This window comes from Puma concolor, chromosome D1 (genome assembly GCF_028749965.1).
Source record: "Puma concolor isolate L17-30 chromosome D1, mPumCon1.1.hap2, whole genome shotgun sequence".
NCBI classification, from domain to species: domain Eukaryota; kingdom Metazoa; phylum Chordata; class Mammalia; order Carnivora; family Felidae; genus Puma; species Puma concolor.
Window position 1 is genome coordinate 98,548,559 of NC_141676.1, and position 19,502 is coordinate 98,568,060.

Sequence of the window (19,502 nt, forward strand, 5' to 3'; positions counted from 1 at the left end):
AGATCATGACCTGAGCCAAAATCCAGAGTTGGACACTCGACCACCTGAGCCACCCAGTCACCCCAGGAAATGGTGGTTTTAAAAGGGAGGGAATCAAAGTAGACCTTAAAATCCTGGCCCCTTTATTACTCAACCCCCTCATTATATTCAATAATCTTTTCCCTTTTCATCTCTCAACTGCCACCGCATCATGGCAGGAGGCGGGGATTGTGCCTACGATAAACTTTTACAGAAAAGCAAGGAAAGAACAGGGTCCTAAGGCACTATAAACTCTGTCTACTGGTTTGATCATTGGTTTTGCCCCATCTACCCTTGAGAGGTCTACCACTGCGAACCTCCGTGTTCTGATAGAATTAAGAACGGAAATTCTGGAACTATCCTTTGCTGTCCTTCAGGCTGGAGGTGGTAGATTCAGGTTCATCAGGACGTCTAAAGACACCATCTGAAGGAAGAATGCTGGCTATTTTCTGTTGATCCTAAACCAACTTGTCAATCACATATCCAGGACTGGCTTCTCTTTTACAAATAAGAACAAGGTCGAGAGAATTCTGGGGGTCTATCCACACCTGGGTTTGCATGATGCCTTCAGTGGTTATGGGGCCAATAGACACTGAGGCTGTCTAGGAAGCAGAAAACTGGAGGCCTTGGACCTGTGTCCTGTGAAAACGGACTTCTTGGGCGGTAGGTTGGTTAGACACCTATTAACTGCAGGGTAAGTCTGCTTTCTTAGAGATCCCGAAGCATACGAAAACTGCTCCTCTTGTCTGGCCCAGATCTGCCAGTCTTGGTGATCAGTCACTTGGTTTGTTGGCTAATACACAACTGCGGCAAGGTCTTCTCCAGAGCCTTGCAAGGAAACCTCAAAGCCAACAGGGTCCCGATCTGACACCTGTCTAGTTTGGGATATATGCAATCAGTTCATACTCATCTTCGTGTTCCTTATACTTCAGACATTCGTGTAGTGTTCTAAACTTGCTTTACGTAAGTACGGCCGATAAAATTTAACCCACTTAACCAAACTTAAATGTATACATTAGCCTCAACCTATGCAGTAGTAGAAATAAAAGTACAGGTTAGATTCGCTGCATTTACGGGTATTTTTCTAATCTCCACTAAAACAAATACGAAACTATTGCCATTCAAAGATAGTTTCAACACGTTATGCTTAAAAGCATCTCGACTCCCACTAACGGTTTGGGAGGCTGAAATTAACCCCAAAGTGCTTTGGGGACCTCATTCCAGGGGTATTTTGCAGAAGGGGGGGAAAAACGAGCCCCAAGTGAATCTCCAAACTAGATGTTCAAAAGAGATAATGGGATGAGGATTGATGTTTTTATCTCCAGAGGACAAACATCTCAACTTTATCCTGCCCAATTCCCCATGTTGGTGAGCAACCAAATGGGTTTACTTGGAAGAAGGTCATGCTGGAGCCTCCGTGAATTGTGCCATACTCAATGGCGGTCTGGTCAGCCAGGTCATCCACTGACTCAATGGGCACATCCATGCGTTGCACAGTCAGGAAGGCTGCTAGGTTGGCCGTGTAGGATGAGATGATGATCAGCGTGAATGCCCACCTATGTAGGAAAAGACCAGGAAGTCATCGTTGCCCAGGCACACCCAGGAGTCTTAGCCCCCGTCCCCAGTCCTGCTGCGACATAGGAGAGACCAGGTGTCCCTCTTTGGAAGGAGCTCCCAGCTCAGTCGGGGTCGGTGGGGGAAGAGAAAGGAGGCAGGGCATATGATGTCAACAGAAATGAATCGGGTGTGTGAGGTTGCTTGGGAGACCATTAATTTTTTTTTTCTTATTTCTAAAAGGAGGTGGTTCTTGGGTTGCTATTCAAAAGAGGTGTGTCCATGCACATGAGACCATCCGGAAGACCATGAGAAATGAGATAGGGAATGAGCTAAGGGTGCCGGCTCTGGGGGCTCTGTTTAGAACCCGAGCTTGGTCAGCTGCCCCTGTCCTCTCATGATGCAGTCAACCATCAGATGAGCATCAACCGTGTACTGAGCACCTGCCCTGAGCCACAGACACGATCTCATGTACCCCCTACAACGAAGGGAGGCAAAATTCTTATCCCAATTTTGCTGATGAGAAACTTGCCAAGTAACACAGTGATACATCCATATTTTAAAACCAGTCCTACAAAACCAGAAACCCTTTGAGGTTAACTGGTGACAGGCACCTTTGAAGTGCTAAGAAGCTGGAATTAGAAACTACCCTTACAATGGGCAAGCTATTTCAAAACAGAAGAGTGTTTTATTGGGTAGAGCAAACTCATTTAAAATTAGAATAATTTTGCAAGTCAGGCGGTATACATGTTAAAGGCGTTAAAACTAGTTTGTTCACTTAAGTAGGTTAAATAAGCCCTCTGCCATCTGGTCAGCAGTGTGGATCTGCATCCCAATCCATTTGTTTATGGGAATTCAAAGACATATCCAAGCACAAGTGAGGCTGGATAATCACAAATTCGGAATTAGTGGAGTCTGAATTAATGAGGCTTTAGTCATTATGAAGACATTGCCAACTAAAGCGTAGCGTTTGCCACAGGATTCAGAGGCCAGCAGCTTCCAGGAGACTTTTAAGAGTGGGAAGTCCCATTGTCTCCTTGGCCTCTGTGTCCAAGGACCCCTGCTGGCGGCCTCCCAGATGTGAAGTGACAGGGGCATCTGCCGACTCAGTGGGTGCATCCGTATGCCAGACCACCAGTGAGATGAGCTGGTTTAGTTCTGGCCCTCCCCCTGTGAGACCTTAGGGGAAAAGCCACATTCCTCCTCTGAGCTTGCCTGCTCAGGGAGAATAACGCCTGCTCTGCGTGCCTTTGGAGAACTGTGAGATCAAACGATTGGTGACTAATAATCTGTAAAGGACCAGATGAATGTGAGATACAGAGAAATGCAGGGATAGACTGTTACACCGAACATGGGATGACAACCAGCTGGTCAACGTCCCTATTTGTGACCTATAAGTACCCGGCGTCCATCCATTCCTAAGACCTGCCTTCCTTGTTGCTGCCTCAGCTCATACACGCTGCTGGAAGTTCTTTCTCATGACCATCCCCCAGAGGAGGCCAGGGAGGTGGGGTGATCCATGCCTAGGTGGAGGCTAGCATTCTGACGCTGTTTGTGCCCTGGCTAGTGCCGTGAGTTAGTGAGCCCTGGGTGTGGCCTTGACCTCAGAGTTGGCTGGGGAAGTTCCCTCAGCCCCACGGCTACACTCCAGCGTCTGTTCCACCCTGGATGGCCATGTGTCTCTTTATGCCACTGGTCACAAGGGAATGGGTCAGAGAACAAAGTCGCTCAGGGCAAGCCTATCTTCTCTGCTGAGGAAGCAAATCACACACTCTCGCCAGAGGGGTCAGGGGACCCCTGCTCCCGTGTGAAAGGGGCATCACTGGTTGCAAAGTTGGCATTCTTGTTAGCAACGTGGTATTTTCCGTCACTTGCTCTGGGTGAGGACTCTAAGGGAGGCTGCGATGGCCCTGTCTTCTGACCTCACATTCCTGCAGGGAACTGACCAAACTGAGACCTTGATTTGATAACTCAGAACTCTGAGAGGCAGAGGGGCTCCCTAACAACTCAGGCACCCCCCCCTCTTCCCACACACCCTCAGGAGTGGCGTAATGGAGCTCCCCGAGGACAGCTATTTAAAGTACTGGCGACCCTGTGGGCCAGCGCGGCACAGCCTGCAAGACTGGTGGCCCTCCCAAGCGCTCAGGCAGACGTTGTCCGCAGGAGGGAAGTCCTGGGGGTCAGGGATCTGACAGGTGGATGAACCTGACAATGGGGCCCTACGTGCAGTGCATGGGAACACCCCCCTCTGGAAGGCAAAGCCCCAGGTAGAAAGAGATCAGAGCCTGCAGCTGACCTCTTGTCTGCAGGGCTTCTGTCCAGATTTCCAGGATTTTGAGGGAACTCTGTGATTTTCCCTGCCAAGACCGCCCCTTTTTCCCAGTGGAATGTTAAACCGGGTTGTCCCCGTTGATCCACTTGGTGATTTCTGGGCACAATCTGGTAACGGGTGAGCATCTTGCCCAGATGTTTTAAATCCTACTGTATTTATCAGTTAGCAGAGAAAACAAAAATCCCAGCTGCGTTTTCACCTCTCCATCAGCTCTAGTCCAGTGGTTCTGGTAAATGTCCAGGCACTGGTGTCCAAGGGTGAAAACGCCACTTTTCCTTTGGTTTACACAGGCTGAGAAGGAGGGGAGAGAACCAGGGTTGGAAGTCCTATAGGCTGTGACAGCCAAACCCGACAGCGGGTTTTTACGTGAGGGTGGGGAACCGGTACTCTGCAAATGTGCCTCTCGGTGCTACACGCACACACACACACACACACACACACACACACACACACACACGTATGTCTGTTTCATTTCCCCCCATAATGCTCAAATAGCAGCTATGAGTCCACACATTTATGTATCATTTTCAAGTTTGCAAATTGCGTTTCCATGCATCGAATCATTCGACCGTATTCTTTTCGCCCTGAACGAGCCAAGAGGAGAAGGGAGTTTCAGGCTGAGGCTGGCGGACTGCCTGTGTGGACGGCTCCTGAGGTCCCGTCCGGCTCTGAGCCACTAAGAATTTGCCTTTCCCCACACCTGCCGAGGTGGACAGGTCAGGCAAGACCCCAGAGCCGGGCGCAGAGGGACAAAGTTGGAGAAAGCTGGTAGAGGAGGAGAGATTGACAGCCAGGTTTGAATTCTTCCAGCAGCCAAGCCCTGTTTCACACTCACATTTGCATAAATCTGCATATGCCTTGGCAGGCCCAGCCACCCAACCTCAGGTCATTTTCAGGTCAGCAAGTTACAATCGCTTTGCCGTGGGCCTTACACGGCTGTTTTCTGCATCTCCTTTCCTGCCCTGGCTCCCCTCTATATCCAGACCTCTGAGGCAGACGGAAAGAGGAACCAGATAAGATGGCACAAAGTGTGCCCAACCCGGTGCTCCCAGGCCTTCTGAGCTGGCGGAATGCAACCCAGCTCCCTGCTAATCTGTTTTGAAAGGCAGAGCTCTCTGTGAGGTTCCTGCCTACCCGCAGCCAGAGCAGGGCTTATCTGAGGACTCCCTTGGTGTCCCCACCCCACTGGGCCTGGCCCCTTCTCTGCCCCGGATCTTACCAGACGCCACTGACACAGCGGGTGGATAAGGCTCGGGGGGCGATGGTGGACCCCTGCTGCATGAATCCCCCAACAGGAAACCAGAGGCTGTTGCCAAGGGAGTACTGATTCACCAGGAGGTTGCACCGGCCTTGGGCACAGGGGTGGGGGCTGTACCACTCGTAGGGGGTCAACCTGTGGGAGAAAAGGAACATAGACTAGTGCCACGGAGGGTGGGCATGATGGAAAGTGCTGGAGTCAGTGGGAGCGGCTCTCCTTTCTGGCCTCGCTTCTGTGCTTCAGGACCTGGCCTGTGGCCTTGGGTAAGCCACTTCCCTCTGCTGGACCTGGATTTTCCCAACCCCCAAATTGAGGGGGTTGGAGTATGTTGGCAGTTTTCAAACTGTTTTTCTTTCATCAAAAAAAAAAAAAGGTTTTTTTTTTTCCCAAATAAATTATGATGTGGAACTCCAAATCTAGAATAAAGTGACTGGAAGCTGGGAGTGTCTGGGGTGGACAGCGGGGAGGCTCCATTTTCTGCACCCCCTAGTCCCCAAAGTGGTCACAGAGGGATCCCAGGGCCCCACAGAGCCAGTTAGAAAACTCTCAGCCTAGGGGCGCCTGGGTGGCTCAGTCGGTTAAGCGGCCGACTTCGGCTCAGGTCATGATCTCGCAGTCCGTGAGTTCAGGCCCCGCGTCGGGCTCTGTGCTGAAAGCTCAGAGCCTGGAGCCTATTTCAGATTCTGTGTCTCCCTCTCTCTGACCCTCCCCTGTTCATGCTCTGTCTCTCTCTGTCTCAAAAATAAATAAACGTTAAAAAAAAAAATTAAAAAAAAAAAAAGAAAACTCTCAGCCTAGAACAGCTTGTTCTTGAACAAGTTCTTGAACTTTAAAGTTCTTGAACTTTAAAGTTCTTGAACTTTAGCCTACATTGCAATCACCGAGAAGGCTTGTTAAAACTCAGACTGCTGATGGGGTGCCTGGGTGGCTCAGTTGGTTGAGTCTGGCTTCGGCTCAGGTCATGATCTCGCGGTCTGTGAGTTTGAGCCCCGCGTCGGGCTCTGTGCTGGCAGCTCAGAGCCTGGAGACTGCTTTGGATTCTGCGTCCCCCTCTCTCTTTGCCCCTCCCCCACTCATGCTCTGTCTCTGTCTCAGAAATAAACAAACATTAAAAAAAAATTTAAAAACAAAAACAAACAAACACAGACTGCTGGGCTGGGCCCCTGATGCTCCTGATTCAGTAAGTCTGGGTGAGGCCTAAGAATATGCAAGTTCTTCCGTGATGTAGATGCCACTGGTCCAGGGACCACGCTGAGAAACACTGGCCTAGACCGTCCCTTGGGCCGAGGGTCTCCACACTGTTTCTGTTTCAGACTCACCTGGGGGCGTTGAAAGAAATGTCAAAGACGAGATTCTGCTCCCAGAGGTTCTGATTTGCTTTGTCCAGGTGGAGCCTGAGCATCAGTATTTTTTAAAGCCCCCCAGGTCAGTGTGATGGGCACACGGGGTTGAGAAGGGCTGCTCTAAGCTCCCTGCCCCCACCTTCCCTCCCTGATGCCCAGAACACCCCGTCTTCCTGCCCACCAGACGCACGCCTTCCCTCCTCTGCTCAGTGGCCCTGGCCGGTCGCCCACGCAAAGCATCCCAGCTCTGACGAGAGAGATGTGTCTGGGCGTGTGCCGAGCAGGGCAGGCAGTGTGTGCTCACAGGGTACTATTCGCATCACTGGTCTTCCTGTCCCTCCCCCAGCCTCGTCGGCACTCACTCTACAGTGGCTCGCCCACATTTCCACTGCCGCCTCTTGTTCCTGAATATGATGCCAGCGTGTCATCGTTGGCCCGCGTCCTGACATGTGCTCCTTCTCTCTGTGGCCTACGGAGCTGGCTTGCGCCCGGTGGTTCCCAAGCCTACAGGCCACTGGAAGTGAGCTTCAAAAATAAAGATTCCCCAGCCCCGTCCCTAGAGGTGCTGAGATGATCGGACCTGGGAACCAAACTTTTTAAAAGCTCCCTGTCTGACTCGGATATCAGCCTGCTTGGGAACGGCTGCCTTAGATCAGTGGTTTCCAAACATTTCTTTTCACCTCTAAAATCTTACCCAGCAGTACAGTAGCTCAAGAGATAAAAGCAGAACTGGTTTGGATGAAGAGGAGTTGAGGTTCCAGAGCTCCGGCTTCTTCTCACCTCCAGAGTCTCTGGTGCCTCCCAAGAGCCTTCCTGCCCTATGGAACCCTATTTGAAAACCAGTACCTACCTCAGGTCGGTAAATTATCCTATGAACACACACACACACACACACACACACACACACACACACACGGTGGTATAATCAGACCTTTAGTACATTTTTTTGGTTAATCTTTTTGTTAATGCTGGATCCTGGGGGTAGTGAGTGAGAGTTTGTGTGTGTGTGTGTGTGTGTGTGTGTGTGTGTGTGTGTGCACGCGTGTGTGCGTGCGTGCGCGTCTAGGGCAGGGAAGAAGGGTTGTTGAAGCCCCTGGGGCTAGTTGAAAAGCTTTAGTCTGCAGTGGGCATGGGGAAACGGGCTTATATGTCTGTATATCTAGGAACCAAGCCCTAAGACTATTTCCAGGGCCTTCGGGGTCCCTCGAGAGCTGTGGCTGGCTACCTGCAGGGGCTCAATTGAAGGGGGCAAGAGTGTATTTCAGAGAGGTGGAGCCAGGGCTCAGGCAGACAGCTTCCTAAAAGCTGCAGCACACAGTGCGGTGGAGTGGAGAGGGAAAGTGTCACGCAGCGTGCTAACCTCCTGCGTGTCTCGTCCGTTGTCACTGACAACAGATCCTTGATAGTGGCAATGCCTACAGGCCCAAGAGGGTAGATGAGTGGTACACAGCAGCCTTTGAAGACTACTGGCTTGTAAGCAAGGCCTTCCTCTGTCTGGCTGGATCTCACGGGTTCAGGATGACTTTCCTCAACTTGGCTTTGATCTCCACTGGAAGAGGCACAGGCTGGGTGATAGAATACTCCCTGGGCAGGCTGGGGGCTGCCCTGGGGGTTAAGCACTCCACTGTCCCTTGGGGCTCCGTGTTCCAACTGGAGAGAGCACATGCTCTCCCTGAGCCACTGAGCAGACATGCCCTTGGGGAAGACCCTGCCAGGCAGAGTTGGGACATACACTAGAATCATCTGGCCCCGCCACTGTGGCCCTGAGGCAAAGGAGACTGCTATGGAGGCAGCTGGAACAGAGTCACTGCCAGTTCCCTTGAAGCTCATTCTGTGGTTCTCTGCTCCTAGGTAACAGCCCTTTCTGGTCCCCCACTATGGTCAGCTGAGCACTGAGCAGGGAGCTGGGATTCTGAATGAGTGACCTGTGAACCACAAGGGCTTGTTCTGTTTCCGGATAGGTAAGCTGGCTCTCCTCAAGCCCAGGCTGATCCAACGGCCCAGCCCCAGAGAGAAACAACCCTCTCTGTGCACATTCATGGGCGGTCTTAGCCACGGGATGCTCTCAGGTTCTTCTGTAGGCCCAGGGATAGTTTCTATTTCTAGCAAGAGGGGAGGGATTAATTGTCACCAACCCCTGATCTGGACCAATTGTCTCAACTCAACACAACTTGCAAATGCCTCTCTCCAACCCGTCCTCCTGTCGTGTACCACCCTCCATGGCTCCCGTTCACCAAGGCAGCTGTGTTTTCACTGGCAGATCCAGGCTAGGGGATGGGCCAGACCCTCTCCAGAGGGAACCTCCTCCTTCGCCCATGCCACGAGGCCTCTGGTCCCCTCACTCTGGATTCACAGGCTCTGTTTCTTGTCACTTAGCACTCTGCAGCAGATCCTGGTGAGGTCTGATGCCAGGACAGCCAAATGCATAGTGATCAATTCTGTCTCCTTCCTCCCCACCACTCTCTCTCCCCAAGCCCCCCCCCCCCCACAAGCAGGGGGCCCAGAGATGGGGGGGAAGAGGAAGGGGAAGAGGAGGGATGCAGAAGCAAATTCAGACAAGCTCACCTGTCTTCACCATGCACATTAGGGAACATGTGCATGTAGGTGGGGGAACGGGTCGTGCCAGGTGGACAGCAGGGCAGAGGACAGGTCGGGTCCTCAGTCCCTCTCCTACCCCCTCCTGTGTGGTGCCAAGGTGTCCTGCTCCCCACCCCTCCCATGCAGTTCTCCGCAGCGGACGCGAGGTGGCGGTGTGAGGACAGGGACGGGGAGAGGAGCGTTACCGAGCCACCAGGAAGAGGACGCAGCTGACGGCCAGATAGGCTAGAAGCATGAAGAGCCAGACGCCTGGAGAAAATGGGTCCAGGAAGGAGAAATAGCCAGGTTTGCGCCCCTGGAAATGGAGACAAAACCAAGATTCACCATACACATTCAGTCAGGATGGCCCTTGGCAGGGCAGGGCAGGGCGGAGGGTATGGGGAGTGCGGGTCTGGCCCCAGATGGCATTGCGTCGGGTTCTGGGTGACCGGTTTCAATGGCACTGGGACCCAAGGTGCAGAGGGGCTGCTCCAAGACCTATTCAGCCCTGACCTCAGCAGATGAAACAAAGGAACAGCTGGAGGCATGTCACTTCCTAGGTTGAGAAAGGCTTTGTGCTGGGCAAGTGGAACAGCGCTCAGCGCCCCCTACCTACTGCCCTGTGTCCCCCCCGCCCCCGCCCCCGGGGATGGCATGGCGGGCTCAGGGGCACCTTAGAGCCACTGGTGTCTGTGGTGGAGTACAACAGCACCCCTCTCGGACACTCACGTCTTTCTCATGAGGATGCTAACGTGACAGGCCCCTTGATGTTTTTGTTTGCGGGCTGATCTCACACCGAGTGAGATTTCTCCTGTAAACCTCTGGACGGTGCCATGAGGCCGATTATTATGTTCATTTTACTAGCGAAGAAACCAAAAGCCAAGGGCAGTCAAGAGATGTGTCCAAGGTTACACAGCTGAGGAGTGGAAGAGTGGAGTCTCAAATGCATGCCTTCTGACACACAGCTCAGGGCTCTTAGCATAATGCTGTGGGGAAATGTGGGCTGTCCCCAGCCCAGGGATGTGCCTGGCCAGAGTCAGAGGCGACAGTGGATGGAGCCAGGAACAGACACCTGGCCACCAAACTCCCAGACATTTTTCTGGAGGAGAGCAAACTGGAATGAGCTGTCTGCAGCTGTGTCATCTTGGACGAGTGCACACCTTTCTCAGGTCTTGGTTGGAGGTACCTTAAATCAAAGGTGACACACTGGTGGCTTACTACAGACAGCCCTCCCCTAATCTGTCTACCCTGCAATGTTTACCTACTCTGTATCCGTTGCTAACATTACATGATTGGGAGATGTCATGTAAAAATCCAGGTTTCCGGCTTTTTCTTTGTTTTTTTTTTTTTTTTTTTTTTTTTTTTTTTCCAGCAAAATGGGGCTTTCTAGAAACACTGGGCCCACCTTGTCAACTGGCTGGAGCTCAGTGGTGGTTGCCCCCTCTACATATGGCCTGCTCTCTCCAGCTCATCTTTCTCTCTGTCCTTCCATACGGCTGCGGTTTCTCTGGGCAAACAGACATGAATTCTAGTGCCCTGTCGCTCATGACTACTTCCTTCTGTGTCTCTCAATTGAGAAATACCCAGGGGGGAAAAATCTTTCATTGTTGCTTTCTGAATCTGAAACCCCATTAGATGCTCCGTGTCAGAAATCTATACCTGATTATATCACAACGAGTGAATCGAGAAAAATGACAGCACTATTTAAAGCTGCCATATTTGGTTATGGGTGATAAGGAATGACACACAGTCATGGGAAAAACTCCTGGAGACTCAAGTTATAAAACACAGAACACCACACAAACGAGGATCAAGACATAAACATAGCTCCACTGGAAATGTATCAGTCATGCTGGCAAGGGAACATCTGATTCTTCTTGCGATTGACTGACGCCAACCAAAAGAGCAAGGAGGGGGCAGTTATTTGAGATTTGGGTCTGGGCGTCTACCGCCTTGGTCGGGGCTGAGCCCAAGCTGTTTAGGTGATGCCAAAGAGAAGTACGTTCCTTGCAGGCTCTGAACACCTGCTATTATTTATTTATTTTTTCTATGCGGATGCATCAGAACACTTCCTTCCCCAAAGACATCTGAGTTACTGGTGCTTGGGGGCAAATCAGGTGTTATATGCCACGGGCATTTCTTCCGAATAACAGCTTTTCCTTAACCCAGAGACATACGATGGTGATACTTTCCTCCTGGAGAACTCAAAACGTTTCGCAATGTTCCCTTGATTTCAATACCCAGTCCTCTATATTGACAGATGGAAGAACTGAGACCCGGGGAGGTTAAGTGCCTTGCTCAAATCAGTGGTGATGCCTTCAATTTCTCCGGTGCTCGTTCGTCAAGCTGCGCCATAGAGATGCCACTTCTCTTTCATTCAGATGACAGCTGTACCGCGTCTCCCTCTTCCTCCTTTATCTTTGCAACTTGCTCCAATAAACTCCCTAATTAATCTCACGCCTGCTCCCCAATGCCAGCAGGATCCCAACCTACTCCATCTCAACCCCTTAAAGTGCGCTTACACATTATTTATTTATACCCGTCACCATTTATTTTGACTCTGTCACATTGATAGGCATTTGTATTGATTTATATCTGTCTCTGTTGACTGCGAGTTGGGCCGGTTGCTTCTGGGGACGATAGCCACTTTGGAGGCAGATAACTGATTATATCCAGTCTATGCCCCAACCATCTAGGACAGGCCAAGCCCCACGGACGGAGCTGAAAATCAGATGGCACCAAAATTTAACTAGTTCCTTGACTTTTGTACCGTACTTCAGACTGACCACACCAGCGCCAGCACTCATGATGCTGTCTGATGGTGGGAAAGATTCAAGGGGCTGGTCACCAAATGATGGCAATCCCAGCATGGTAAGGCCCTTTGAATGTTAGCACAGGACCTGCAAAGTGGCCCTAAACTCCCCTTGCATGTTGAAAATCCCTCTTATCGGGGCGCCTGGGTGGCTCAGTCGATTAAGCATCCGACTTCAGCTCAGGTCATGATCTCACAGTCTGTGAGTTCGAGCCCCGCGTCGGGCTCTGTGCTGACAGCTCGGGGCCTGGAGCCTGCTTCGGATTCTGTGTCTCCCTCTCTCTCTCTGCCCCTCCCCTGTTCATGCTTGGTCTCTCTCTGTCTCAAAAATAAATAAAAACATTAAAAAAATAATTTTAAAAATAAAGAAAATCCCTCTTATCCACAAAAACAACCTGATGAGTGATACTGAATTCTATGCGTACTAGAAGAAATGAATTATAGTCAGAATGCTGCTGCTCTCCCAGGGTCCGGAGCCAGATGCGTAAGGACACCAGAGCCAGATGACTCAGGACAGGCGGTGAATTGAGACACAGACTCTGGAGCTAGCTTGCCCAGGACTGAATCCCGGCTTTGCCACTTACAATCGAGTGACCCTGGACAGGTGACTTAACCTCTCTGGGCCTCCATTTCCTCTTTTGTAGCATGAAGGTAACAATAAAACCTACCTCAGGGGGTGGTTTTGAGAGCTAGATGAGTTAACACACAGTAAGGGCTACATACGTGTTGGCTTCCCTCTAATGGTAGCCATGAGGGAAGGGGGAGGGAGGAGGCAGTAAGTGACAAAGGATGGAACTTCTTTTTATATTGATTCTTGCTCAGCGGACAAGAAATCCCTTTTTCTGTCTTGTAGTGACACACGCTAAAGATGCTTGGGGGGAGAATGCCACGTGGCCACAGTCACTTTCCATAACTCCTACTAGCATTCCTGTGTGTTATGATACATGAATTGTGAGGATTCGCCAGGGCTCTCCAGGGAAGCCATTAGCGCAATACCAGGATCTCTTCTGGAAACATGGCTTTTAGAAGCCAGTGATTCCAACCTTTGGAACTCAGTTCCGCCTCAGCCTTTCCGCCAAAGTCACAGAGTGGGTCAGATGTGTGGCGGGTTCTTCTGTGTTTCTGGAAGGGCTGTGTATCCTAGTCACCATTTCCTTAGTGGTGACATCACACAAATTAGTGACGCTGACTCTCTTCCTGCCCCCTCTGCTCTCCCCATGCCCTCCATGTGGTTTTGCCAGTCTTTAGAACTAAATGGCAGCATATTCAGAGTCTTCTTTCAACTACTGGCCGTGGTCAGCGGTCAATAAAAACTCTTTAGGGCTGAAGAGATAAAAGAACAAAGTCTCCATGTCTCCTGGAAGAGGCAGAAGGAGATGATTTCCTCTTGTCCCACCCTGGGAACCCATGGACAGTTTTCCTCAGTGTGTCTGCAATGGGCTGCCTTGATCATAGTTGGGCCTACCATGCACTTCCCACCCCTGAAGCCAAGAAGAAAAAAAAAAAAAAAAAGCAAGCAATTAATCCCTCCTCACTAAAACTACCCACATGGGTTTGCTGCCTATGTAACCCACATACCAGCTTATCTATTTTCACTCTGCTGATTGGAAGTCTAGTATGAGGAGACCTGAGTTCTAATCCTGGCACTGACCTTGACTTGCTGAGTGATTCTACACAAGCTGCTCAACATCTCTGGGTGTGATTTCCTTCTTCCAGAAGATGGGACCCAACAATCAACATGAAGGGGGAATGTGAGAATTACTACAGCAATGTTGATAAAACACCTTGAGCTTCTTGGGATAGGAACGCTCAATAAATAACCCATATTAAAATGATCATGTGCTCAGGAAACCATATTTCCATTATATGGGCTATCATGTTGCTTAGCTTTAAGGAACAGAACTCGATTCATTTTCTGTTTTCTTACAGCAGCGTATTAAGCAGTATTAGAAATGACTCACTGGTTTACTTAGCATTGCTCTCCATTTTTCTAGACAGTCTTTCCAAAATGAAACCGACCTTCTTGAAAACATGGGTAATATATCCAGCGAAAATGCTGGGCATTAATTTAATGTTGGCATTTATTTCTCTCTCGCTTTTTAATTACTGTCTTTTTTTTTTTTTTTTACTTTTCTTGACAGAGAAGACTCTAGCTAGGAGTTAAGGGAAAAGAACAGAGTATATAAAACTTTCCCATTTGTTAATCAGAGGTAGAGCGGGACAGTACAGGGAGAAAACAGTAAAGTTACGTTTTCAAGGTAGTCCGAGGTGCTCTGGCTGGCTTGGGACACTATATGGGATAATAGAGTACGATATAGTATAGTATAGCATAGTATAGTATGGTATAGTATAGATAGTATCCTCAGATTAGAAAGGATTTTGAGGGTAGCCTAGGTGGCTCAGTTGGTTAAGTGCCTGACTCTTGATCTCAGGGTCATGAGCTCAGGCCCCTCACTGAGCTCCACACTGGACGTGGAGAACTTCCAAACCACCCCCCCCTTTTTTTAATGTTTGTTTATTTTTGAGAGAGAGAGAGGGAGAGAGACAGAGCATGAGTGGGGAAGGGGCAGAGAGAGAGGGCAACACAGAAACCAAAGCAGGCTCCAGGCTCTGAGCTGTCAGCACAGAACTCCACACGGGGCTCGAACCCATGAACCGTGAGATCATGACCTGAGCCAAAGTCAGACGCTTAACCAACTGAGCCCCCCTGCCCAGGTGCCTCCCTCCTTTTTCTAAGTCGAAAAAGAAAGGATTTTGAAAATTCCGCTGACACAAGGCCTTGACGCAGAGAAATACACCCAACTATACCATAAAGATGGGTAGTTGGGAGTGTATGAACTTGCAGACCAGAAACTCGGTTCAATACAACTTCCACCGTTGTGCTCTTTCCTCTTTCCATGGCACCACTAGCCACCGCTAGCCTTAGAGTCCTTCCGTGTAAAACGGGAATCCCACTACCTGCCTCAGGGGATTGCTGTATTAAACCAGAGACTATAGGCGAAAGAGCTCCATAAATAAAGAGATGCCAGGCAGATGTTAGTCAACACACAAGTATCCTGGACGTACACCCAACCTCGCTGAATAGGTCAACTCTGATTTTTTTAAATGTAATTATGCATCTGGGGGCTATCTATGCCAAATGTCAAATCTCAGGTTGGCTTCCGGCATGCTCTGATGATGCCTTGCTACAACAGTCAGTGCGTGCTTGAGGAATACAAACTTACTTTAATATTAATCTGAGCAAAACATCATTAGGCAAATTACTGCTGCAGAAAGAGAGCAGAAACTGCACGAGACGCTCTAATGTTAAATAGGAATGTTTTCGTTTTTCTGGGCTCTTCTCCCCTCCATTCACACAGATCTTTGAGAGCTTATGGTGTGCGTCAATTTCATTAAACCCGGCACTGCAGATGGCCTAGGGGTTCTACTGTTACAGTATATGCAGAACTTCTCAGTAAGAAAGAAGGAGCCGATATGCCAAGGAAATCAAGACAGCCTTGAACTTCAGATGTCCTGTCACTTGATTCCCATCCGTAGAGTACCAGGGGACACCTCAGATTCTAATGGCTGGACCCCGTATATATGGCTTGGGAGATCATCTGGCCCCGGCCAGGGATTCCGATGCCCCGTCAGGTGGGTACGATGCTGCATGTAGGATACGTGGGCTCAGGGCGGGAGGGAGAAGTGAGTCCTGGTGGCAGCCACGTAGGCCTGGAGCAGAAGATGCCCCTAGGATGCCCGTGATATCTGCCTCCCATCTCTTCCTGTTGTCAAGACCACTGGAGTCAAGGTCAGGGATAAAAAAAAAAAAAGAAATCTATTTAGGGCATTCGTTCTGCTGCTTGGGATACTAGGCCTCCTAACGGAAGTCAGGCTGCTAGGGCTCTGTACTGCGCCATCAGGAGCCACAAAGGAAGGTGGTGCTCACTGCCCACAGGACCACAGGGTACTTCCCTCATCCTCCTTCCTGCCTTTCTTCTCTCCATAGTTACGAAGCTAATATTGCCTGTTTGGGATGATCACGTTTCCATACCAAAAATCAGATCATAGAAATGTATGGCCTGACAAGAGGGTACCTTCTCCTCAATGTATCTCCCACTAGGATCCACTTGAGAGATGAAGAATAGTGCAACACAGCACTTGAATGCTATACTAGAGGTGTGGGCAGGGGGCAGCTGCTCGGGGAAAGAAGCAATCGGCTCCATCCGGGGGACTCACGCTGAAGAGCAAGTGCCATTTGAGCTGGGTATTGAAGGCTAGGGAGGAGTCTGTTACATGGATGAGAGGCAAGCAGATGGGCATGAACCCAGGTAGGGGACAGGAAGAGGCCAGCTTGATGGTGAAGCGGCGAGCAGTATGGGGTACAGATACCTGCGGTGAGGCGCGGAACAGGAAAAATCAGCTTTAGTCTCCAGGCTGAGAAGGATGGACTTTGTCTTGCAAATGATGGGCAGCCAGTGAATGATTTGAAGTAGGAGGCTGATACGATTGCATTTATTTAAAAAAATAACGGTAAACTAAAAAACTACAATCCTCAGCAAGTCACATACATTTACGAAATGTAACAGCTAACACTTTCTTGTGTATATGTCGGGCACTGCTGTAAGTGCATTACTTATGTACTGCTGTATCCTCATCAAATTTGCATGACAACCCATTTTCGCAGATGAAAAAACTGAGACACGGGTGATATGCAGCTCGTACGTGTTTGATCTGGTTCCAGGACTTTCACTCCACTGTGCTGGCAATGCCCTTGACCCCCCTTTAAAAAATTTTTTTTTAATGTTTATTTATTTTTGACAGAGAGAGACAGAGACAGAGACAGAGCATGAGTGGGGAAGAGGCAGAGAGAGAGGGAGACCCAGAATCTGAAGCAGACTCCAGGCTCTAAGCTGTCAGCACAGAGTCCAACGTGGGGCTCGAACTCACGGACCGCGAGATCATGACCTGAGCCAAAGTCAGACACTTAACTGACTGAGCCACCCAGGCGCCTCTGGGCTCCTTTGATGAAGATACTGTACTGCATAAGAAACACTCTACCCTCAAGGAGAACACAAGCCACCATAATGGCAGCAGCAGGTTAGAGACAGAGAGAGCCTGAACCAGGTGGAGTCATTGGGGGATGGACAGCATACTTGAGAACTCTTTAGGAGGTGAGCTGACCAAGTGAAGGTGGAGGGGTAAGAGAAGTGAAGGGCAGCTCAGCTCACTGGGCGGAGATGTGATGATCTGAGATGGGACAGAGGAGAAGCAGGCAGAACTAGACTGAATACAGCTTCTGACACTGTTTTTGAGGTGCCCGTGAGACATCCAGGGGCCCGTGAGACATCTAGGTGATGTCTAGTCATGTGTTCAAAATACGCTTCTAGAATTCAGGGGGGCGGTCAGGGCCAGATTTACAGATTTGGTAGTGGGTGAGGTTACCCAAGCAGAGAGTTGTCAGAGTGAGAAGGAATATGGGTCAGGGACATTCATGGGGTAGACAGACAGAGAAAGAGGGGTCCACAGAAATGCAGGAGAGGCAACGATCAGAACAGCAGGAAGAAACTGTGACCTGGATCCCAGGAATGGAGAGAGTGTTCAAAAGAGGGGGAGGGATCGACAACAACAAATGCCAAAGCCAGAATGCTCAGCTGGCCTCTGAGCGGCAGGGAGTAGGTGGTCCAGAGAGCGAAACATTCTTCTGATTTTGGTCCTAGAGATGCCTGGGCAGAAACAGACGTTACACCCCAACAGTGAGAAGAAGGAGAGGACCACATAATTACCTCTTGGTGATTCCATGTTCAAGAAAAACCCTAGGTAATCTCAGATTGTCGGAAATTCCCAAATTATTTCTGATTGCCTTTCAACTTCACAGACATTCCTGCCATCCTTATTATTTTGGAGGGTTCTGCGATATATTCTAAATAGGCATTTATACTCTGGGTTAATTATTTTAACCTTTGCACACAGGTTCGACTATCACCAGATGCTCACTTTTTGGTAATAATCACTCATGACTCAGGTGACCTCAGACATAGAATAAAGATAGAGATTCTAGGTCATGAATAGATTATAAGTGAAATTAAATTACCATATAGTTGTTCACAGGTAACTATCGATTAGAGAAAATTCACAAAATAATAAATACTCAGTATTCAACTTTAATTTTGTTAACACAATTTTATGAAAGATAGCTTCTCTGTGTAATTTTAGATCTAGGCTTTTGTGGTGAACTCGGCTGGGCTATCCTTCGGCATCTGCTGTTTCTGCCAGTTCAGGGTACAGATGTTTCAGATGCGGCCAAGTTCACCTCCAATTTGTTCTCACCAGGTCTCCCCTGGTTTCATTGATTCAGGATTGTTCTCTCCCCAGCTGACTTTTTGGTACTTTCTGAGCAAACTGCCTCACACACAGAATGCATTCAATAAATATTTGTTGAATGAATGCATAAACTGTCAGTTCTGCTTAGGGTAAGCTGTTCACGCCAGTACTCAGTTTTTACCCAGCTCGGCCCCCCGTTATAAATCAGATCTAAGCAGCCATGTGGCGTACTAGGCTGGAAGAGGGGAGGGGTCCTGAACAGAAAGGGGAACCGTATCAGTTAGGGTTCTCCAGAGAGACAGAACCAACAGGATGTGTGTGTGTGTGTGTGTGTGTGTGTGTGTGTGTGTGTGTGTGTAAAGAGATTTACTTTAAGGAATTGGTTCATGCCATTGTGGGAGCAGTTAAGCCCAAATATATAAGGCAGGCTGGAAATTCAGGCAGGATTTCTAAGCGACAGTCTTGAGGCAGAATTCCTTCCGCTTCAGGAAACCTGTTTTTGCGCTTAAGGCCTTCAACTGATTGGATGAGGCCCACCCACCTTAGCAAGGGTAATCTCCTCTACTGATGATAGCGGTTAATCACCTCTACAAAATACCTTCACAGAAATCTAGGCATCACAGCCAAGGCAAGCTGACACATAAAACTTCACAACCCAAGAACTAGTGCGGTCATGGGTTTGTGGTGGTAGGAAACACTTGGCCAACAATCCAATTAAGGGTGTCCGGAGGGTTGGTGAATGGGAATTTTGTTCTGGCCGGAGCTGATATTCCAGGCGGTGGTGGCCTGGGTGGTGAGGGCAGCCTAACAGCAGATGTCCCCAGGCAGTGAGTGGAAACACTTGGTGTCAGGTGCCTTCGCCCACACAGTCCATCGGGTCATGAGTGAGGCTCTAGAATCCTTGGCATTCATCAAGAGATCAAGGCCAGAGCCTAGTTGTACAGCCTGGCCACAGCAATGTGGCATGAAGAAAGCTTCTATGTCCCCATTACTTTGGGATGCTCCCTCAGGGCTCGGTAGCAAGATTGGGATGGGGTGGGGTGGGTTCAAGAGACTGTGCTGTCAGGACAATAGCTGAGGGAGTAGTGACAGGTGTAAGAGTGACAAGAACACTGTCCCCAGAATTAGGAGACTTGGCTCCCAGGCCCAGCCCTGTATTTAGTTCCAAATGTGACTTTAGCTTCCTCACCTGTCACTTTGGAATTATAATACCTTCCCTCTTTTCTCAAAGAACAGTCCGAAGGACCAAATGAGAGAAGGCACACAAGAATGCTTTCCAGAACACGTTATCCAAAAAAGATCACA

The 19,502-nt window shown here is 49.5% G+C and overlaps 1 protein-coding gene across 5 annotated transcripts in view; it reads right to left on the reverse strand.

Moving 5' to 3' along the window:
* The window catches only part of GRIK4 (glutamate ionotropic receptor kainate type subunit 4), a 431,577-nt gene that overhangs the window by 23,108 nt on the left and 388,967 nt on the right, over positions 1-19,502 (reverse strand). For all 5 annotated transcript variants that reach the window (XM_086678846.1, XM_086678845.1, XM_086678847.1 and 2 more), the window contains 3 exons: positions 9,289-9,398; positions 5,124-5,297; positions 1,409-1,574 (listed from right to left, as the gene is read on the reverse strand). In XM_086678846.1, the coding sequence (XP_086534972.1) occupies positions 1,409-1,574; positions 5,124-5,297; positions 9,289-9,398 (450 nt within the window). The remainder of the gene's footprint in view (positions 1-1,408; positions 1,575-5,123; positions 5,298-9,288; positions 9,399-19,502) is intronic.